General features: G+C 42.9%; 3 protein-coding genes across 17 annotated transcripts; all 3 read left to right on the top strand.

The window, feature by feature from the left end:
- Positions 1 to 2,803: 2,803 nt before the first annotated feature.
- Positions 2,804 to 6,129, top strand: LOC100274463 (putative protein S-acyltransferase 7). The gene is made up of 5 exons (NM_001148822.1): positions 2,804 to 3,233; positions 4,064 to 4,246; positions 4,546 to 4,851; positions 5,125 to 5,358; positions 5,457 to 6,129. The coding sequence occupies exons 1-5, from the start codon at positions 3,138 to 3,140 to the stop codon at positions 5,898 to 5,900; spliced, it is 1,263 nt and encodes a 420-aa protein (NP_001142294.1). The 5' UTR covers positions 2,804 to 3,137; the 3' UTR covers positions 5,901 to 6,129.
- Positions 6,130 to 6,641: 512 nt separating this feature from the next.
- Positions 6,642 to 11,944, top strand: LOC100275453 (uncharacterized). 9 transcript variants are annotated; one of them, XR_004857919.1, is made up of 7 exons: positions 6,642 to 7,050; positions 7,698 to 9,557; positions 9,956 to 10,062; positions 10,167 to 10,247; positions 10,338 to 10,450; positions 11,192 to 11,381; positions 11,592 to 11,944. XR_004857919.1 is itself a non-coding variant. In XM_020551400.3 (7 exons), exons 2-7 carry the CDS (start codon positions 8,646 to 8,648, stop codon positions 11,795 to 11,797), a joined length of 1,323 nt encoding a protein of 440 aa, XP_020406989.1. In that variant the 5' UTR covers positions 6,813 to 7,050; positions 8,642 to 8,645; the 3' UTR covers positions 11,798 to 11,944. The 9 variants fall into 9 exon arrangements, 8 of the variants coding, with proteins under 8 accessions (XP_020406990.1, XP_020406989.1, XP_035823390.1 ...); XM_020551400.3 differs by having other exon boundaries at positions 6,813 to 7,050; positions 8,642 to 9,331; positions 10,016 to 10,062; XM_035967497.1 differs by having other exon boundaries at positions 6,813 to 7,050; positions 8,642 to 9,331.
- A 523-nt stretch (positions 11,945 to 12,467) lies between these two features.
- Positions 12,468 to 21,065, top strand: LOC100217179 (uncharacterized). Of its 7 annotated transcripts, none has more exons than XM_008678482.4 (18): positions 12,468 to 12,824; positions 13,623 to 13,724; positions 13,837 to 13,964; positions 15,328 to 15,424; positions 15,525 to 15,571; positions 16,411 to 16,606; positions 16,725 to 16,791; positions 16,900 to 17,082; positions 17,331 to 17,524; positions 17,617 to 18,493; positions 18,637 to 18,775; positions 18,861 to 18,933; positions 19,012 to 19,188; positions 19,288 to 19,407; positions 19,487 to 19,610; positions 19,710 to 19,822; positions 19,892 to 20,007; positions 20,441 to 21,065. In XM_008678482.4, exons 1-18 carry the CDS (start codon positions 12,720 to 12,722, stop codon positions 20,589 to 20,591), a joined length of 3,009 nt encoding a protein of 1,002 aa, XP_008676704.1. In that variant the 5' UTR covers positions 12,468 to 12,719; the 3' UTR covers positions 20,592 to 21,065. The 7 variants fall into 7 exon arrangements, with proteins under 7 accessions (XP_008676704.1, XP_008676705.1, XP_035822617.1 ...); XM_008678483.4 differs by having other exon boundaries at positions 17,334 to 17,524; positions 19,707 to 19,822; positions 20,441 to 21,059; XM_035966724.1 differs by having other exon boundaries at positions 17,334 to 17,524; positions 20,441 to 21,045.
- Positions 21,066 to 21,265: the final 200 nt, after the last annotated feature.

Genomic DNA, 21,265 nt, shown 5'->3' with positions numbered 1-21,265 from the left:
TAGCAAAAAGAAAGCCTCTCGTGTGAGTCTAGCAAGAGTGCCTTGTGAGAATTATTGAGAGTTAGTGAGCACTACATCTTGTGATCATTTGTGCGTGGAGTTTTGACTCCCATTGAACTTCCTCCAAAGTTTTGGAGGCTTGTAAAAGCTAGCAAGAGACACCAAAGAGTGTGGTGGTCCTTGCGGGGTCTTAAGTGATCCTTGAGAAGAAGAAGAGTTCGCCGGTCTTGTGTGATCGGTGGAGAGAGGGAAATGGTTGAAAGAGACCCGTCCTTAGTGGACTCCTCAACGGGGACTAGGCCTTCGAGGGCCGAACCTCGGTAAAAGAAATCACTCGTGTCTCGTGTGCTTATTGCTTGTGATTTGTTTGTTCTTTCCCTTTCTAAGTTTTTCTTACACTATTCTTTGCTAATGCTATTTGGTGTTGCTTTAAGTTAAATTCTCATTTAGTGAAGCAACACCTTGCAAGAAAGAACTTGTGTTATTGCTCTTCTTATCTAAGCCCTTGTGATTTATTCTCATAGACTTATTAGTAGTATTGATTTATCAATTCCGCGTTATTTGAAAGCAATACTCCTTACAAGCGAAGGACTTAGTTTTTATACTCCGACAATTGTGTATCTTGTTCTAACCACTAATCAAGAGATCTAGTTGGGGTGTAAAGTTATAACTTTCAGGTTTTGCCTATCCACCCCCTCTAGGCGACTTTCAACCCTGCAGTTGCCTCCATCACCACTCCAATGATAATAGAGCAGATGTTCTTCCTGCATACTAAGTAGTGCAAGCAATCGGACAGACCCTGGCAGCCATGCAACAGGTAAGAGAGAGATAAAGGTTAATTAGGCACTAGGGTGGCGCCGTTTTGCTTGATTGTTGCTCCAACAGAAACGTTGCAAACAGCGAGTCGCATTTGCGACACCACGACCAGCCCACTACCCGCCCAAGAAGAACAAGAACGTGATAGAGCTTTAATTTGTATCAACTTTTATTATTTTTATAATATTTTATATTTATAGATTATAGTTATAATAGTCTAAACAACAGGTTTTAATCCGAAGCGGGCGACTGAATGCATTAGAAACCTGCCTCCTTTCCGGTTTCCATCGAGGATTACTCTTTAGAACCACACCAAGTCCACTAGCCGATAAACGCGGCACCTGCGCTGCTAAGGAGAGCCGAGAGCACTTCGGACTGGGGACGCTTTTGACCATTTCTTTTCTGTTCCCGTTCATACGTGAGGAGTTTCATTGAATTAAAGTGTGTTTGTTCAGTGGCAAACGGAGCTAGAAAAAAATCCGAAGATGGACTAAACTAAACCGCTACAATATAGAATTTCCTTCTATATTAAACAATGCGCTACCTACGTTCTTGAATATTTGATGTCCGCTAGTTTATTTTTGAACTAAAAGACGACAAATAAAAAAACAGAGGAAAAATATTTTAAATTTTAGGGGAGGCTCTAACGAGGTTCAATAGGCTCGGGAGTGATAGGGGCTCGAGCCTCGTTCGCCTCACCGCTGCCTCCATCCCTTGTGCATGAATTATACTAGAAACGAACTTTCAGTGCAAACAAAAAAAAAGAACATCATATGTCTCGTAGCACAGAGTAAGAACTTCATATGTCTCGTAGCAGAGTTTTGGCTTCGACTTTCTTGTAGGAGCAGCTCTTCCATAGGCGTTAGTGCCTTTTTAACAAATTGTTTGGCAAAACAATTCATCTTTTTTTTATTTGATGTGTAAGGCAAATGTTCATAGTACATCTGTATAGCCATTTGCACGAACACTCGTGCGCTTACGGTTTGCACCAAATGTTTGGTTTACACCTGACCTGTTCCCAACTATATGTAGGGGATGAAGCTATATCTAGAGATTATTTTAGAGAACACCATTAGAACATGTATATGAGGAGAATTATCTCTAAATATAGGGTATATGACTCTTTAGAAAAAACCATTTGAGATACTGTAATCTCCCATCTCGCAAACATTATGGTGTATGTGTATGTGTATGTGAACCAAACACCAACTATGTCTGAACCATTGACATTAAAGTTCCGAATTGGCTGCGCCCTCATCCAGCTGTTCAACTCCTCTCTTCCTCCTGCGCCGTCCTAGTACTATTTTTTAACCGAACTGGATGATGGTGTCCAGTGCAAGCGACACAAGCTTCTCCGGCGCCAAAGCCTCTGCAGTTGGTCTTGGTCTTTTCATCTCAAACCTTTTGTTTTATGCTGCCCTCTAAGCTCTTGTCTTCATGATGGCAAGCAAGTTACCTTTATCTTTCCGTTGCATGCCTCATGCGTGCAAGATGAATCAGCTCTAAGAAGACATGCATGATGAATAATCTGCCTCTCATTTTTATTACAAATATTTACACATAAATATTATTTTGATAACATTATTAGAAATTAGGTTGTCTTCGGTGTATCGTAAAAAATAGGAGATTTACATTGTAGATAACACAATATTTACAGAAAGTGAAGTTTAAAATAGAAGATAAAATAAGAGGATGAGATAGGAGTCGCGGTGGATAGCTTACAGTTTACGAAAAGTTATATTGTGAACCAAATTTATATTCAGAATCAAATAGAGAAAAATTATATTTTAAGAGCTAAGGTGTCAAATAAAAAACCGTTTCTATTTTTTTAATTTTGTCAGTAATAGAGCCTGCGCAAAGGGTCTTTATTCGAAATAACCTTGTTTGGAAGGGTTAATAACGAAGGTGGCACTGAACTCTCCAGTCTTCACAGTTGCAGACTTCAGAGCTCCCAAGATTATTCCTTTCTTCTCAGCGACACCGCTCGATACCTTGCGATCCCAAGATGGCATCGCCGCCGATACCCACACAGTAATCCTCTCCTCGCTCCCCTGTCCCCTCTCTCCCCGCCGCCGACGCCGAGCCTACTCTGTCCATTTCCGGACTCGCCGTCCCTCGCGGGCCGGTTCGGTCCGAGCCTGCGCCCCAGCCGCGCCGGGATCCGCGAGAGAACCGCTTGCCCTCCGTGCTTTGCGGGCGGTCCGGTGACTGGCTTTGGGATTCCTATGCCGGGGGGCTCGTGAGCGCAATGGGGCTGTTTGGGTGAACTAGGGCTTGCTTCTGTGAATTCTGTGAGGGTGAGCGGAGCTGTGGGAGGGAGGATGCAGGGGAAGGCACAGCTCTCTGATTCCAACCGGCGGATCATGGAGCTCGACGCGCCGCCACGGCGGGTGTACCAGGCGTGGAAGGGCAGCAACGTGAGGGTTTTTCTCTCTCTCGGTCTGGTTTATGATTCTGCGGTTTTTCTTAAGATGGGTCATGGCTACTTGCCCTTGTTGGTTTTAGTAGGATCAGGGAATTACATGTGAAAAAACAGCGCTTTATGTTGACTTGAGTCAGTACGTGGAGACAGAGACTGTTGAAGTCTTGGTGTTATTTTGGAATTAATTGTAATAGCAGCATAAACATCCAAAAGCTATAGAAGATATTCTGGTCTAGGTGATGTTTAGTGTTTGCTGATGCGTGTTATATTGGCCACTTGGCATATAAATAGAGGTTCTTGTTTGTTTATATTTTATGATAATGGGCTAATATCTTTACTGAAGCAGCTAGTGTAGGAACACGTCAAAGACGATGTCTATTTGGCATTGATTTGTTGCACGACGCAAATACAGGAGTGCGATAGAAATTTAAATGCTGAAAAGGATTTGGAATAATGTAGTGCTAAATTTCAGCTGAGGTGTAATTCACAATCTAGAATACTGTTACTGTCTGTTCTTGTTTTCACGTTTCATATGTTGTCCTTTCGGGGGGAAATACTCTTATATTTATGGATTTATGCATATATTGCAAGTTGTTTCTGTGCAGAAAGATATTCTAGAACTCATCAGCATCAACTTTGTTTATTTTGTAACCATCATGTTTATCTTCACCGTAGTTGAAATGTGCTGGCTACTAACATAATAATTGAAAAATACCCAAACTTTAAATACTTATGTTTTTCACTTTTCAAAGCGCTACCTTATCCTTAACGTGTCTTGGAATAAAGCTCATGTTTTTCGTCCATTTTCCTTCTCTGTTCTTGCAGTTATTTTTCCTTGGTGGGAGACTTATCTTTGGCCCAGATGTGAGGTCACTCGTGCTCACAGTATGTTTGATTGTAGTCCCAGTGATCTTCTTTGCTGCCACCGTTTGTCCACAACTTGGTCATGAGTTCCACAGCCAAATTGGAGGTTGGGTGGCATCTGTGGCTGTCATCTTTACAGCATATGTAAGTTTATGAGCTTTGTACAGTCAGTCTCTACAAACTGATCTGTATTTTTTTTCTCCTCTATTTGTTGGATTTCAAATGCAAAGTTACGCATTTGAAAATTTTATCCATCTTTTGGGAACAACAAACATCTGCACTTGCTTTTACCATGTTATAAGTTATACCATAGTTGCCTTGGGGAGATGGTCGTAGGTTCATAGCGATTATGCATATAGATATTGAAATAGAATGAATATAGTGTCTGCAACTTGTTAACTAGTTGAAAAGACAACTGATCTACTGTTGTTCTTGTTCTTCAGATTCTTATTGTTCTACTTATCACATCTGGCCGTGATCCTGGAATTGTTCCTCGAAACACTCATCCCCCAGAGCCTGAAGACATCGATGAATCCTCCAACTTACCAGATTGCCCGGGTGGTCAACAAGGTTCGACAGGTTTACCACCTACCCGGGATGTTCTTGTCAATGGTGTTTCAGTCAAGGTCAAATATTGCCATACATGCATGCTTTATCGTCCGCCAAGGTGCTCCCATTGCTCAATCTGCAACAACTGTGTAGAACGTTTTGATCACCACTGTCCTTGGGTAGGCCAGTGCATTGGCAAGGTAAAGAAATGAAGTGACAAGTATTCATTCTTATGGTCATATACATGAAGGTACCTTTTATAATAAATATAATTTTTTTAGATTGCTGAGGCAGCAGTCACTTGTTAGTCATGCTAAAACCTGAATGATGTAATGGGAAATAGACAGAGAGGAGGGAATGTGGATATGTGCAGTTTATGTTTTCTCCCAATGGTGCTCGCAATATGGATCCTTGACTATTTAATTCTAACTGTGGATGTTACTCATCATGCCCCGTATTCTGTTTTCTTGCAGAGGAATTACCGATTCTTCTTCATGTTTGTGTCTTCAACTACTGTACTATGCATATACGTGTTTGCATTCTGCTGGGTCAATCTCAGGAGAATTATGGACACGCATCAATGCAAAATTGGTAGAGCTCTTTTGAAGTCTCCTATCTCCGGTCTTCTCATCCTATACACATTTATTGCTGTGTGGTTTGTAGGAGGATTGACCTCATTCCACATCTATTTGATTTCTACAAATCAGGTAAGACTATTCTTGAGTAACTGGAGTAACATTTAATTTGCTTTGCAGTTTATTAGCAAGCTAGCAGATTGAAATCTCATGAAAAAAACGTTTTTCAGACTACTTATGAGAACTTCAGATACCGCTATGACCGGAGAACAAATCCTTACAACCTTGGAGTGGGTCAGAATTTCATCGACGTCTTGTTTTCAAGGATACCCAGCTCAAAACACGATTTCAGAGCAAAAGTTAAGGCCGATTCTTCGACCTTCGCGTCATCCCTCAGTATGGGACGGGTTCTAAGCCCACCCAAGACGAGCGTGGACCTTGAGATGGGCATGAAAAGGCAAGCGGTGGCCGCAGAGGACTTTGAAGACTTGCACAGCCAGATCGGCAGTGCTATGGGGCTGGAGAGATGTGGCACCGAGCCGCCGCATTTTGTCGGCCGGAAGGGCTGCTCTGAGATGTCACCTGACATAGAGGCGTTCGCAGAAGAGTTTGGCATGGAAGGTGGGCTCAGTGAGAGGAAAAAGATTGAGCGGCGGACAAATGATGATTCGTAGGAAGTTTCCCACGTCACAAACCACCTCTTCGGCCTTCCTCCAGGCCCCAAACTTGGTAAAAGCTTGCAAAGAAGAAAGTGAAGTAGGACAAAACGGACGGTAGAGTGAATCAGGCATTGGTTAGTTTGTTTTGGGTGTCATTTCTAGCCAAGACTTGAGTTAGAAGTGAAAGATGTTCCTTGACGATATAGAAATGATGAATCCACATCTGGTTTGGACTTCTTAGTCTATGTGATGTATTGGATGTGTGGTGTGGCAGTGTTGCTTCTGATTTTGTTGAAGGTGTAATCTGTTGATTTAACTTGGCTATGCATTCATTTAAGCGATCAAATTTCTGCACTTTTGCGCTAAATCTTTAGATATTGTTCAGATAAGGGTGGATTGAAGGGAATTAAATCATTTGTTACTGAAAATTGAATAGGAAGAGATTTAATCTACATTAACCCCTCTGATTCTCATGCAACTTAGGTAAAATCAATTATTTAGATAATTTTAACAGCTAACTATTAACAATAGTACATTAAAATAGGGTCTTATTTTATCAATAAACAGTATCAATTGTAGGTTTGAACTTTTTTTTTTGGCATAACACTACTTCATTTTCAATTCCTCTTTCATTTTGTGCAAAATGTAGAGGTCTATCGTGTTCTGAAATCTTTGTCATGCTGCGACGCCGTCGTTTGAAAGGCTTCGCTATGGTCTACGAGCCAGCCAGCCAATGCAAGCTCGCCACGACAACGAACAGGTGAGCTCACTCTCAGTCGGTCTCCGCCCACCGCTGCCGCACGCGACGCTGTGCCCAGGAGTGCACCGCACCGCACCTGCCCAGCCGCCCAGGGTTCACGCCCGCGGCCCGCGGCCCGCCGAACCTTCACCGTCCCCCGCCCCGCCTTGCTGAATTCCAAAGTCCAAACCGACGAGCGCAGCGTGGTGACATTGGTGGTCTTCGAAAGTTTTGGGCTGGCTTATTTACTTACGGGACAAGACCCAGCTAGCTCGTAGCCCATTATCTGCTAGTAGCCTGGCAGTTCCGACGCTGCTTGCGGCGGCGCTTGGCAAGGCCGACAAACGGCGACCAGGCAGGCGAGCTCGTCGCCTCGGGGGCAGGGAGGACCGGAGCCCCTCGCCTCGGAGGAAGGGAGGACCTGAGGTAGGCACCTCCTCCCCCTCTCTCTCAACGTCTCGCTGCTAGCGTTCTGTTCGATTCACCAGCTCGTCTGGCCCTCGCTAATCTGCGGGTCGGGGCAGCGAGTGAGCGGCGCCGGATTTGTTGCTTTCTCTGTGAGGCGTGAGCCCGTGCAGTGCCTGCCGTCTGCCGAGCCGCCGGCCGCTGTGAGCAGCTGCGCGTGCGCATGCTCACTTTGTGATAGTTTGATTCCTACGCTGCTCTGTTTCCTGTCGAAAACCAGCCATCCAGAAATGCTGCTTCTTCAACGCCAAGGAACTATCGCAAGATCACTCTGAGTTCCTCAAACATGATGTGCCATTTCTGGATCCCCAGATGGCCAAACTTGTCATGGCTGCTGCTGTGGATACTTGAATTTTTCCCTCAGCTTCACAAATTCCTGACTACGCGGCTACGCCGGTCCATTTGAGTGCCGGCGTGCCGCTCCACCAGTCCACCATAGAGTCACAAACTACTGCTGTTAATTATTGCCAAGCTATAAAAACGCAGAGTTCCTGTGCATTGGACCTGAAGTGTTTGGCCGTGATACGTATTGAAAAATAGCTAACTGTCTGAAAACTCAGCAAGACATGATGTATTGGTCTCTCATGTCGGGTTCCTTTGCAATGTAGGTTTCAGTGTTGGGTGACAGTTCCCCATATCCTCCAAGCGCGTGCTTGCCTGCAGCAACAGATCGCTTGTCAACTCCATTGGCTTTAATGGGTGCACCTTCACAAATATTTGTTGGGAAGTCAAAAGCCTTCTGCATTGCCAAAAGCTCTTTTCCTGAACACAAATATGCCCTTTCAATTTTAATCCCACGACTCTCCCATTGCCATATTCCCCTCCTCCTCTCCCAGTCAATTGTTTCAGGTCTTCTCCTCAAGCTCCCCCTTGTCCACTCTGTCCTCCGATCTCTCTCTTTGGGGCATTTCCCATCTCTATCCCTCGATTTACTCGCCCTGCTACGCCATTCTGGATGTATGACCCTCGATAGCTACTCCCTCAACATTGCTTTCTATGCCACTGCCCGCCTCCCATCTGTTTCTGTTGGTGCCCAGCTTCATTCCCTTTCTGTCAAACTTGGCTTGGTTTCAGATACATTTGTCCTTAATTCTCTTATCAACATGTACTCGTCTTGTAGCTATCCAACAACTGCAAGACAAGTTCTCGATTCTGCTCCCCAAGGAGCTTGTGACACAGTTTCTTGGAACACAATAATTTCTGGATACCTACGATGTGGGATGCCTAATAAGGCTCTGCAGGCTTTTGGCCAGATGGTCAAGGAGCCAGTTAGACTGGATGATGTCACATTGCTGAACGCACTCGTTGCTTCTGCCAAGGCAGGCAAAGCGAAGGTCGGGAGGCTGTGTCACAGTTTAGTTGTGGTGAACGGGGCTGGAATTAATTGTTATATGGGATCCTCTCTGATTAGTATGTATGCCAAGTGTGGATTGGTTGAGGATGCCCGCAAGGTATTTCACGGAATGCATGAGAGAAACGTCGTTTGCTGGACATCAATGATTTCTGGGTACACACAGTTGGGTAAGTTTAAAAAGGCTGTCGATCTTTTCAGGGATATGCAAATTACTGGAATGAAGGCTGATGATGGGACGATTGCTACTGTTGTGTCTTCATGTGCCCAAATGGGAGCACTTGACTTGGGACGATATGTTCATGCTTACTGTGATGTTCATGGTTTAGGGAAGGAGCTTTCTGTTAAGAATTCACTGATTGATATGTACTCGAAATGTGGGGATATAACTAAGGCTCATGAGATATTCTGTGGATTGACCAAGAGAGATGTGTTTTCTTGGACGGCAATGATAATGGGCTTTACTGTTAATGGCTTATGTAATGAAGCACTTGATTTGTTTGCTCAGATGGAAGGAGAGGGTAAGGTTATGCCAAATGAGGTCACTTTTTTGGGTGTCCTTACTTCTTGTAGCCATGGAGGGTTAGTGGAACAAGGGTTCCATCACTTCCAGCGTATGTCCATGGTCTACAATCTTGCACCGAGGATTGAACACTATGGATGCATGGTTGATCTCTTGGGACGTGCAAAGCTATTGACAGAGGCAGAACAATTTATTAACGGGATGCCTATTGCCCCAGATGTTGTAGTATGGCGGTCTTTATTGTTTGCCTGCAGAGCTTGTGGAGAGGTGGGACTTGCAGAATTTGTAGCAGAAAGGATCCTAGAACTGGAGCCAAAAAAGTGTGCAGGACATGTTTTACTTTCTAATGTCTATGCTGCCACATCAAGGTGGGTTGATGTGAATAAATTGCGGACATCTATGGACAGTTGTAGGATGAGTAAGCAACCTGGATGCTCTTTCATTGAAGTGGACGGATGTGTGCACGAGTTCTTTGCAGGAGATGAATCACACCTTGAGATAGATGCTATATATAACATTCTTTTGGGGATCAATGAACTGTTAGTAGCAGAGTCCTTGTATGAAAGTTGTGATATTTTTTTGTCAATTAAGTAGGTAGGTTCAAAATGTAATAAGCTGTCATTTTATGTGGAGCAGAAAGAATGTTTACATTTTTGTATTTCTCCAGAAGGCGGGAAATTTCATTTTTCTGCTAGACACATCCCTTCCTGTATATGCTTTTGCTAGAACATACTGGGTTGTCCACTAGCGTTATTTCATTTTTCTGCTAGACACATCTCTTCCTGTATATGCTTTTGCTAGAACATGCTGGGTTGGCCACTAGCGTCATTGATGAGAAATGGGTTCTTATATGGCATGTTTTACCTCGAGTATTGACTGCTATGCTTCTGTCATCTAGCTGTCTATTGCATTGCTTTCCTGGTCCTTTTCTCGTGCTTATGTAATTGGCCATATACTAACATTTGATTTAAAACTGAAGTTCTGTTTCTCAGCTTTATGATCAAGCAGGAGCTCTGATTAACAGAATTTTTTGAATTCTCCCCAAATTGAAGGGTGCACCTGAAGGGAGTTATGGATCGGAAGAATCAAACTCCTCAAGGTGGTTATGATTAGTTTTCTTGTCTGTTTCTGGGAAATTAAGCTGGGGTTGCTGTTTTAAACTTTTAATAATTACTTACTAGTTTCTGTGCTAAAACTAAACAGGTCAAATAGCACAGGTGGTTGTGGAATTTCTTGAGGTAGCAATCAGCTGCATCGTCTTCCTCAAAGGCTTCTATCCTCCTCGTAAGAGTCCTCTTGGTTTAAGTTGGTTCAGTAACTCTGAGCTTGGCAGCTTGCAATGATTTTTGTTATATTAAACAAACGTATATGTAGGTGCCTTTGAGAGGAGAAGGTACATGAATGTGGTGGTCCAGAAAGCACTGCATCCTGAGCTTACTAGCTATATTCACTCTGTGACTTTCGGTCTTCTACCTTTCATTCAGAAGGTTTGCTTCAACGCCTTGTTTTTAACTGGTCCTGCTGCAGCTATGTGTGTTAACTGTTAAGCATATAAAGGCCCATCTAATATAGGCCCATGAGGCTCCTATATATATTATCTCCACTAATGGAGAATCGTTAGACTCCCAAACCCCAAGGTTATGTGCGCCAATGTTTTAAATAGCTGATAGCGGGTAGCTAACAGTGGGAATCTATTTGCTTGGTGTTTTCAAAGTAGACAGTTGATACTGTTAGACAGATAGCCGATTAGGCCTCATTTGCCTGGTCTATTAGCTGCACCTAGGCCATGAGCCTGTATGGTTAACATAGACTGGTTTCTAATCTAGGCAAGGATATCCAACGGTGGTGTTAATTAATTCTATAAACCAACCCTAGATGATCCTTGCCTATTTATGTACGTGTACTCCATGCCTCCAGAATCAACCTATTATTCACCTTGCAATTGCATATTTGCATTGCTCTCAGATACACACAATCTGTTTTGAAGCGAAACCACTTATCTTAGGAGTCCTTTTTGTCTCTTTTTTCAACTGGCTGTTCATGCTTGGCTTGTTTGTTTGTTTATTCATTTGAATGCCCCATGCTTCGCATCTATGAAACTTTCAGTTGTTGATAACCCCTTGATGTTCTGATAAGTACTACACTGCAGAAACATTCCAAGTGGGGCTCTAATTCGACATTCATAGCTAGCAGTAACCTTTGATTTTTTTTTTGTATTTACAATCCAGGGATTGGTAGAGAGGGTCGTGGTCATCTTCTATGACAAAGGGCATGTACCGACCGAGAAGTTCGTCTTCAAGCTTGCAGTCAACCAGTCATACCGTTCCAAGTTAGAGGAGGCGAACCTGGAGTTCGCTCTGCGAGCATTCTTGATCAAGCTGACTGTTGCTGAGCCTGTTACCAGACCCCTTCCACCAGGTCTCATCTTTTTTCTAATTTGTTTTTTTAAATCTTAAGGTCTTCTGCAAGAGGAAAGCGCATATATATATATATATATATATATATATATATATATATATATATATATATATATATATATATATATATATATATATATATATATATATATATACCTGCAAAATGTCTATCAGGGAGTGAGTGACGTGCTTGCATCTTGGATTCTGACAGATGGTAGCTGGGAGGTGACCGCCTACTTCCGGTCCCTCCCCGGCGACGGTGACCGAGAAGCTCAGCTGTGGATTCCTACGGACGCCGAGCTGTGGATGCAGCCTCCGCAGATCACCCCCATCAAGTCAGTCAGCTGTGACCCTCTGACGATGCAGCTCTACTTGGAGCACCCTAGCGTCACGGAACCGAAGGAGCCACCGGCATAATGACAGGAGCCTGCACCTGTGGGCTGTGATACACTGCAATGTATAGAATTTTTTTTTGCAAGGCAACTTTGGCACGAACCCTCGAGTCAGTGAAACCTTTTTTGTTCAGACAGAGGCAAGGAAACTACTTCTATCCAGTGGCTTCAACTTCTGGCTAGAGAAGGCGACACTGTAACAATCTTGGGCCTTGGGATTTTGGCTGAGGCTGAGGCTGAGGGGGGTGGCAGAGACGGACGACACATGGGTGAGAAGCACATGGCTAGAAGAAGAGTGGGGAGGAAACTGCCTGACTGAAAGATAGAATAGAGACCAAACAGAACCCTGCCAAACATGGCATTTTGCCGTGACTCGTACTCTCACTCTTAACTTCTCACTCTTAACTGTTTTAGCGTCGCGCACGCAGAACCTTTTTTTTCCCTCGGACGCTTCTACCACTGCCTCTGCCTGGGCCCCGCCCGCCGGCCGCCGCAGCCACGCGGCGCACGTGGTCGCGTCGAGGGAGACGGGCCGCGACAAGCCCACCGACCCACCCGTCCTGCACTCCTGCCACGCGGAGCCAACCCCATCCCTTCCCGCCATCTCGACGCCTCTCCCGCCAAAACCAACCAGGGCTGCGTGCTGCCGCCATCCCCTCTCCCGCCTGCGAGGACCGGGCCCACCGCGCAGCGAGACGGACGGGCTCCGTTTTACCGAGCAAGCTACCCCGCAGACCGCAGACCGCAGACGTATTAAAAGTCCGTGCGAGCCGCTGGGATCCGAAAATATTTTTTGGCGCGCATCCCAACAGCCGCCGCCGCTTCCCGTCCACCGGCACCGCCGCCGCAACCCTGTTAGAGCTTCCCTTCCGGTCGCTGGAGTGCCTGGTTCCGGCCCCAGCAGCGGTTTCGGGCACTGGGTTGGGAGTGCTTGGAAGGGGAGAAACATGGACGGAGTCGCCAAGCCGTCCACGAGCTCGGGGTCGGGGGTCACGGATAGTGCCTCCGCCGCCGCGGCCTCCATAGATGAGAGGTTCGCCGATCTGTGCGAGGTACGACCGCCCACCCGCCGCGGCGATTGCGCCGCTCCGTTGGGTAGGGGTTTTCGAATTTCGACGTTTCGTTGGGGCGCTGGAAATTCTTCTTTTTTTTTTCTGCGCAAGGCGTGGTTTTTTCTTCTCCACTGGCCATGCCTTGGAGCTCCTTCGTGTGTGTTTTTGTCCCGATTTTCTCGTTCGGAGTTGATGGATCTGGCGCCTCCCCCTTTGCTTTTGCATCTCCTATTTTTTTTGGGAAATGTGTCAGCTTTTCTGCCTGTGGTACGGTCTTCGGGGTTTTGTCATTTTGACTGTGCTATCGCCCGATTTTGTTTAGATTTTCCCAACCAATTTCTCGCTTGTTTAACCCTTATTACAATTCGATAAATAAACATTCGGACACATTTTTTTGCGCTTTTGGTAATACGTGTGGAAATTTATGTTCCCCAATCCCCAGCCATTTTTTTTGGTATGGTGGGGTGGGGGTAGTTTTTGTTATCTGTGGCTGCTCAATCGAACAAATGAACAGTCTATTGAAGGTTTCATTTGTTCTATACACTTTAAGTCATGTTGTCCTCCGTATGTCATACCATTAGTGATTCTGTGATTCTGTACTGTATCGCTTGTTCGCTGCTTGCTGTGGCTGGACTGCAGCTGCAGCCGAACTACTACTGCCTGGTCTATTTTTAGGAGAACTAGATATGCATAATCTGTTGGTGTTCCATTTTTACAAAAGATCGTAGGTTTTGCACTGTAGCTGGAGACCTCGTAAACCCTATTTTCTTATTTGCTCTGTTGTTTGCTGACGAGCAGAGCAAGCTGGGACTAGACGACAGCATGACGAGGCAGGCAATGCAGCTTTTCAATGAGACCAAGAACATCAAGTCCAGCATGTCTTCCTTGGGCGGTGGATCGGTAAGATTGCGTTTTCTTTCTCTCTGGTTTAGTTAGTGCTTCTTCCATCCAATATCAGGACCACGATGCATTGCTAAAACCTTTGTCTGCTACCTATTCGGTTTATGTGTAGCCCGAGGAGGTCGAGAGGTTCTGGTCTGCCTGTGTTATGTACTGTGTGTCAAGGCTCAGCAAAGCGCGGAGGTCGAAGGAAAGTGGCAGTGTCTCACTTTGCCAGATTTTGAGGGCATCTAAGCTGAAGTAAGAGTCGTGCTGGGTTCGTTTGGTTGAGGAACAATCACTTCTCACTTGGGTTAATCTAGAGATGGCAATTGGTAAATATCCATCGGGTATTACTATCCCATACACATAACCACACCAAAAAAATAACCTTGTCGGTCACCCATATCCATCAGTGGTTATAGATTTACCCCCATACTCATACCCATGTGAGCATGTGTCACTCGTCGGGTCACCCGTATCCACAATGATTAAACATCTACCAAAATAATACATTATACAAACATCAAGTATATCCATCTAAATAACATTACAAAATTCTAGCATCATTCAATTATCCATTCAACATGACCATAGATAATTGGACACTAGGATAGTACCACATAACACATTACATGTTCTATTATATGGTCATCAAATAGTTGTTAAACCTTCCATAACATTATTGCTTAAAAGGTTGTTAAATAGTCAAAAGAAGATGGATGACTGAAGCCCAAGTTCATGTTTTTTAGCCATGCTTATACTAGTTATTTTATACCGATGGGTTAACGTAGGGATGGAAATGGAGAATTCCCCGCCGGGGAATAGCTCCCATCCTCTTCCCTGCGACAAAATTTTTTCCCCGTGGGAATCCCCATGAACACTTGCAGGGGACATTTCTTACCCATCCCCCTTCCCCGTGGGGATAAATCCTCGATGGGGATCCCCGTCTCCGCTTAAATTATAATTAGGACATGCTTCCTTTGTTATTAATGCAAAACATTGTCACTTATACACATCGTCAGTTGTAAGAAATCATTATGCGTACATCAAAATGAACACATTTGTGCAATGAGAGATCTCTTGAGTCTTGACAAGGTAATTGTTTATTTTTGTCATTAACACATAGACGAAAATATTGTGACATGCAAGTTTAACGGGTCCCCATTTACCAGTCGGGGAAAGAGTTTTCCCCGTTTACATCCCCTTGGGTAAGAAACTTTCCCATTCCCACCCCCCGTTTACAAGGAATTTCCCGCGGGGAACGGGGATGGGGAATACCTCCCCGTCCCTGTTTACCAGTCAAAGGAAGTGTTTTTCCCGTTTACATCCCCGTGGGGTAAGAAACTTTCCCATCCCCACCTCTGTTTACAAGGAATTTCTCGCAGGAATCGAGAATCGGGTCCCCATTGCCATCTCTAGTTTAGCGGGTATAGGTGAGGGTGGAACATTCTAATACCCGTTTACTCATCGTGTCAAGGTTTTTGCCCAATAAGACCCATTGGTAGAATATTTAGCCCATATACATACCCTAATGAAGTAAATACCCATCGGATATCGGGTCACGGGTACCCATTGCCATCTCTAGGCTAATCACTGTGTACGTTTTGTTGACTCCATGTAGCATTGTGGATTTTTTCAAGGAGATGCCGCAATTCTGCATAAAGGTTGCACACATTTTGACTGGCCTATATGGTTCAGATTGGGAAAAGAGGCTTGAGGTATGTTATGCAGTTAGTGTGCTTTCCTGTTCTAAAATCCATCTTAGAATTGAACATGTTTTAACTTCATATCTTATTAATGCACTTGTTTTGTGCTCAGTTGAAGGAACTGCAAGCGAATGTTGTCCATTTAAGCTTGCTAAGCAGGTAAAATTATACTTTCTATTGCTTTTGCTTGTGTGATGTGGGCTACTCATAGCATAAAATCACTAGCCTTTGATTTTGTAAATTTCTGTGCTAGAATGTTCATTCACTACTAGTTTCATTGGACTGAAATGAAGTCACATTGAAGCATAATGCAGAGAGTTCAGTGGGTTGGAGGTATATTTGGTACAGTTACTTGAGCAGGCATATGCTGTACTGCTTGTAAATACTCTAGAATTCTTATGTCCCCTATAAGGTTGGTACAAGGAGTTTTTTTTAAATGAACGGCTGGAGCTCTTCCTCTCAATTAAGGAAGGAAGAAAGAGAGTTTATACAGGTCGCAGCCTCACTGACTGGGCAAAACCAAACAGAAATAAAAAGCCACAAAGCATGGAAATAACCATAAATATTGGGATAACTAAGCTTGGAGTGTTCTTTTTTTTGTGATTCCAAAACTATCTTCTCTTTTGTACGACCTGTCCAATTGTTATGCATCCTAGAAAGTTTGAAACGGTAGGCTAAATTTTCATTATTTAGCTTAGATGTTTTCAAAATCACTCCCATTTGCTGAATGATCATGTATATATGCATGATTATTAAGGACTGTGATGCCATTCAAATAGGCCAATGATATGTCAGCAAATTATGCTACAATGCAGCTGGATGATGATGCTTAATTGGTTTCAACCTTAAGGGGGAAATGGTTTGAAGACTCTTTGCAATAATATCTGCTGTACCTTAACTTCTATGTTGCTGCCTGCTTTGTTTCCTTCTCATCGATAGTTTTCTGTATAAAAGGACAAATTATTAATTATTGATGACGAAGTGTGTCTTTTGTTCAGGCACTACAAGCGTGCATATCAGGAGCTATTCTTGCCAAATGATGGAAAGTGTTCAGACAGCTCTTCAGAATCAAACAACCAAGAGGTTTCTGATTATTATCGCTTTGGATGGTTGCTCTTTTTAGTCCTAAGAATCCAAACATTCAGCAGATTCAAGGATCTTGTGACATCTACGAATGAACTAGTTTCTGTGTTGGTAAGAACGTCTGCTATGATCTTCGCAAGTGTTTTCTCTTTGTTTGCAGCAAGACAATTGATGTATACTGTTAGTTAACTTGAAAGTAATGGATACTGCTTATTTTGCATGCCTGCAGGCTGTACTTATCATTCATATTCCTGTGCGGCTAAGGAATTTCGATATAAAGGATTCATCCTACTTTGGTAATGGCAACCAATACGTATTTGACAGATGATGTTTGCTAATCATGGTCTGCTAGTTATAGCAGTCGTGGCATAAAACTCATGTGTCCATTTATTGGTTTGAATCAGGTAAGAAATCAGATAGGGGAGTCAGTCTTATTGCTTCTCTGTGTGAAAAATATCATACCTCAGAAGATGAGTTGAGCAAAGCACTGGAGAAGACAAATACTCTCATACTGGATATTTTGAAAAAGAAGCCATGGACAGCTACTTCAGCATGCCAACAGGATAATTTGACTTTCATTGATCCAGGTAAAACCTGCTACACAAGAATAATTTTAATGTTTTGTATTCATAACTAAAGATTTAGCCTTGAATAGTAGTGCATGGAAAATAGTTATCCATGTGGCTGAACCTTGACTTGTGGTTTTTGTTTGGTTTCAACCATAGCCTACCCCAACTTGCTTGGGGCTAAAAGGCTTTGTGTTGTTGTATTCACTGTTTTTGTTTCACAAGATTGTCTATTGCACAGTCTCACTAAGATTTCTTCTTCGATCCAGAAGGGTTGACAGTTTTTAAGGATTTGCTTCAGGGAGGCTCATTGAAATCAAGTCTTCTAATCCTGGAAAAAGAATATGAAAATGCAATTAACACAAGAGGCGAGCTAGATGAGCGCATGTTTGCTAATGATGAGGACAGTTTACTTGGCAGTGGAAGCCTTTCAGGTGGAGCCATTAATTTACCAGGCACAAAGGTAATACTGATTAGTGAAATTATTCATTCATTGCTTCATAACTTGAAAGATTAGAAATTCTTTAAAATCGTATGTATGTCGTGGTATTTCAGAGAAAGTATGATGTTATGGCCTCACCTGCAAAATCAATATCAAGCCCAAATCCAATGTCTCCTCCACGTTTTTGTCTATCTCCTAAAGGAAACAGCTTTTGCAACTCAAAGATGGCTCCTATCACTCCAGTGAGCACAGCCATGACAACTGCCAAGTGGCTTCGGAGTACAGTATCTCCGCTTCCATCAAAACCTTCTGGGGAACTATTGCGCTTCTTCTCAGCATGTGATAAGGATGTAACAGATGACATTGTACACAGAGCTGGGATTATACTTGGAGCCATATTCACGAGCAGTTCTTTTGGTGAACAGATCTGTACTAATATGCGAAGCGCTAATAGGATGGATGCTATTTGGACAGAGCAAAGAAAAATGGAAGCCCTTAAGCTATATTATAGGGTTCTGGAATCTATGTGTAGGGCAGAGTCACAGATCTTGAGTGGGAACAATCTTACATTACTTTTGTCTAATGAACGTTTCCATCGGTGTATGATTGCATGTTCTGCGGAGTTAGTTCTTGCAACTCACAAGACTGTCACTTTGATGTTCCCAGCTGTGTTGGAGAAGACTGGCATTACAGCCTTTGACTTGAGTAAAGTCATAGAGGGTTTTGTTCGGCATGAAGATACACTCCCCAGAGAGTTAAAGCGTCATCTGAATTCTCTTGAGGAACGGCTTCTGGAAAGCATGTCATGGGAGAAAGGGTCATCAATGTACAATTCTTTGATTGTTGCTAGGCCAGTACTATCTATCGAAATAAATCGGTTAGGTTTACTGGCTGAACCGATGCCATCACTTGATGCAATTGCAGCACATCATAATATCTCAATGGGTGGCCTGCCGCCTCTTCCCTTCCAGAAACAGGAGCGTTTGCAAGGTATCACTTTATCAGCCACTATCAGCATAATGCCTATTACATGTTCCTGAAGTGTTAAAAGCAGTATTTCTTTGTTTTTTTACACTTTTCAATCACGCGAATAAGTGATTGAACCCCCTTTTTGGTAATTGTGTTTCCTGTAGATAAAGATGAAATCAGGTCTCCCAAAAGGGCGTGCACTGAGAGGAGACATGTGCCGGTGGACAGCAATTCATTTCGATCACAAGTGAAGGACAGTATTAAATTGAAGCTACCACCTCCTCTTCAATCAGCTTTTGCAAGGTTAATATTCCTTTCTGACTTCTTTGTGAACTCTTGCCTCAGCTGGATGCTTAAGTGGAATTTTCCCTTGTTGTTCCTATCGCAGTCCAACAAGACCGAATCCTGCAGCAGGAGGTGAAACATGCGCAGAGACAGGAATAGCTGTGTTCTTTAGCAAGGTGAGTGTTCCTTCAGATGCATTGTAAGGTGAAGAGATAATATGCTTGCTGTTCACTCCATATCCTATGCTCCTGCAGATATCAAAACTTGCAGCCATTAGAATCAGAAGTCTCTGTGAAAGACTGCAACTTTCTCAGCAAGTTCTGGAGCGAGTATATTCCCTTGTCCAGCAAATCCTTAGCCAACAGACTGGTCTCTTCTTCAACAGGCACATTGATCAGATCATACTATGCAGCATATATGGAGTTGCCAAGGTACATCCTTACATATAATTTTGTCGAAGTTCTTATATTAACTGATAAAAACTATTTCCTACTGTGATCATTAAATTTCTTATTGACAACAATTTGCAGATCTCTCAACTGCAACTTTCATTCAAGGAGATTGTTTTTGGGTATAGGAAACAACCTCAATGCAAGCCACAAGTTTTTCGAAGTGTTTATGTTCATTGGCCCCCAACAAGCCATAATGGGGTTAGTTCTGTCTTGTTTTTAGCTTTTAAGAATTTCGCGATGAGTTGGAAGTTTATATGACTGAATTATATCCTGCCAGAAAACAGGAGAAGATCATGTTGATATTATCACTTTCTACAATGAAGTATTTATTCCTGCTGTCAAGCCTTTGTTAGTGGAGGTTGGACCTGGTGCTAGTCCAAAGAGGAAAGAAGAGGGAAAAGGTTCTGTTTATGCTATGCACCCAATGTAGAAATTAAGCAACATCGTTCTAGTGCCGGCTTCATAAAGGTGTTGCTGAAATATTTTAATTGTATCAGTAGGTCCATACCCAGAATCCCCTCGGCTAGCTCGGTTTCCGAACCTTCCTGACATGTCTCCAAAGAAGGTTTCTGCTACTCATAATGTATATGTCTCGCCACTACGATCATCAAAGGTAAGATACCTGACTGAAATATTTTCATAATTCTCCATCAATGCTGTGACAATTTTGTAACTACTCCAGATGGATACTTTACTCTCACCAAGCCCAAAGAGCTATTATGCATGTGTCGGCGAGAGTACCTATGCGTTCCAAAGCCCCTCCAAGGACCTGAAGGCTATCAACAACCGCCTAAATAGGTAAAATCAGAACAGAAAAAAGAACAGTTCCCTAACGAGGCGTTTAGATCCCTTTATTTTAATTTTAGAGGAATTGGAATTCACTTAATAAAGTAACCTATTTAGCTTGGAATTTGACATTTCATCGGTTTCGTTTAGATATAAGCCTATATCAAATTCATGGGGTGAAATATTGAAAATAATTTTATGTATTACTACAATTTGTTTCTACTGACGCTCTTCTACTCACTCCTCACATAAATATCTATGACATTTTGCTAATAATAATGTACATACATATTTTGTATAAAACCAAATTAGCTTAATTAATATATGTTTAAATTACTATTATTAGAATGGAATTCAATTCCAATGATCAAACGGGGCGAAAGGTTTGCTCATTCAGTTTCCAACTATAGATAACTGATGCCCAGATTACTTGCAATGTGTCCAGTTGGAAGAAAGTTAGCGGACGATTGAACTTCGACATTGTCAGCGATCTGGTCGTTGCCAGTAGCCTCAACGGCGTTCAAAATGCCAAGCCCGCAGCCACGGAAGTGGTTCCCACCAAGACACCGGTGAAGTGCGAGCCATCTGAATCGTGATCTACTCTGATGCTGCATCACCAATCCAGTGTAACATATTATAAATGGTTAGGTGTCAGATGTTCTGATTTAGGAGTGTTTGAATGCACTAGAGATAATAGTTAGTTAGCTAAAAATTGTTAGTGGAATTAGCTAGCTAACTATTACCTAATTTGCTAAAAGTAGTTGATAGCTAAAATATTAGCTAGACTGTTTAGATGTCTCAATTTTAGCAGCTAACTATTAGTTCTAGTGCATTCAAACATTCCCTTAGATATTAGGTGGCCTTATTTCTGTTTGTATTTTTGACATGTAAACATCTTTGTGAGCAGCTCTACCATCTGTAAAATATAAGAAAGCTGCTCTAAGAGCTCCCATAACCCAACTCTCTTTGTAAGAGATAGATAAGTACGATAGTCATGTAACTTTATAAGTTTTGAAAAGGTCTGTAAATACAAATGATCATTGTCAATTCCGTACAGTTGTGAATTGCTTGTTCATGGCTGTTTACTATCAGCCTGTCAGCACTGTCCTACATAGGTTTAAGTCAGCTACACTCAAGGACAGGTTATACCTGTCTCAATCATGCATGCACCTTTACTAATTTAGCCCAAAGATAGTCAAAACAAACTGCCAGCCAAGTAGCCAGCACAATTATGAAACGTACAGATAGCTAATATTATTTGTTTCAAAAA

This window comes from Zea mays, chromosome 4 (genome assembly GCF_902167145.1).
Source record: "Zea mays cultivar B73 chromosome 4, Zm-B73-REFERENCE-NAM-5.0, whole genome shotgun sequence".
Taxonomy (NCBI): Eukaryota; Viridiplantae; Streptophyta; class Magnoliopsida; order Poales; family Poaceae; genus Zea; species Zea mays.
This window is presented reverse-complemented; position numbering and strand designations above follow the sequence as displayed.

What these genes read in the sequence shown, in the direction of transcription:
- LOC100274463 (NM_001148822.1), top strand. Translation starts at nt 3,138, where the DNA reads ATGCAGGGGAAGGCACAGCTCTCTGATTCCAACCGGCGGATCATGGAG. An exon ending in AGGCGTGGAAGGGCAGCAAC is followed by an intron (nt 3,234 to 4,063) that starts GTGAGGGTTTTT and finishes CTGTTCTTGCAG; the next exon opens with TTATTTTTCCTTGGTGGGAG. An exon ending in TAGGCCAGTGCATTGGCAAG is followed by an intron (nt 4,852 to 5,124) that starts GTAAAGAAATGA and finishes GTTTTCTTGCAG; the next exon opens with AGGAATTACCGATTCTTCTT.
- LOC100275453 (XM_020551398.3), top strand. Translation starts at nt 7,785, where the DNA reads ATGGGTGCACCTTCACAAATATTTGTTGGGAAGTCAAAAGCCTTCTGC. An exon ending in CAAAGGCTTCTATCCTCCTC is followed by an intron (nt 10,248 to 10,337) that starts GTAAGAGTCCTC and finishes ACGTATATGTAG; the next exon opens with GTGCCTTTGAGAGGAGAAGG. An exon ending in TACCAGACCCCTTCCACCAG is followed by an intron (nt 11,382 to 11,591) that starts GTCTCATCTTTT and finishes GGATTCTGACAG; the next exon opens with ATGGTAGCTGGGAGGTGACC.
- LOC100217179 (NM_001317389.1), top strand. Translation starts at nt 12,720, where the DNA reads ATGGACGGAGTCGCCAAGCCGTCCACGAGCTCGGGGTCGGGGGTCACG. An exon ending in TTGAGGGCATCTAAGCTGAA is followed by an intron (nt 13,965 to 15,327) that starts GTAAGAGTCGTG and finishes GACTCCATGTAG; the next exon opens with CATTGTGGATTTTTTCAAGG. An exon ending in ATGAACTAGTTTCTGTGTTG is followed by an intron (nt 16,607 to 16,724) that starts GTAAGAACGTCT and finishes GCATGCCTGCAG; the next exon opens with GCTGTACTTATCATTCATAT.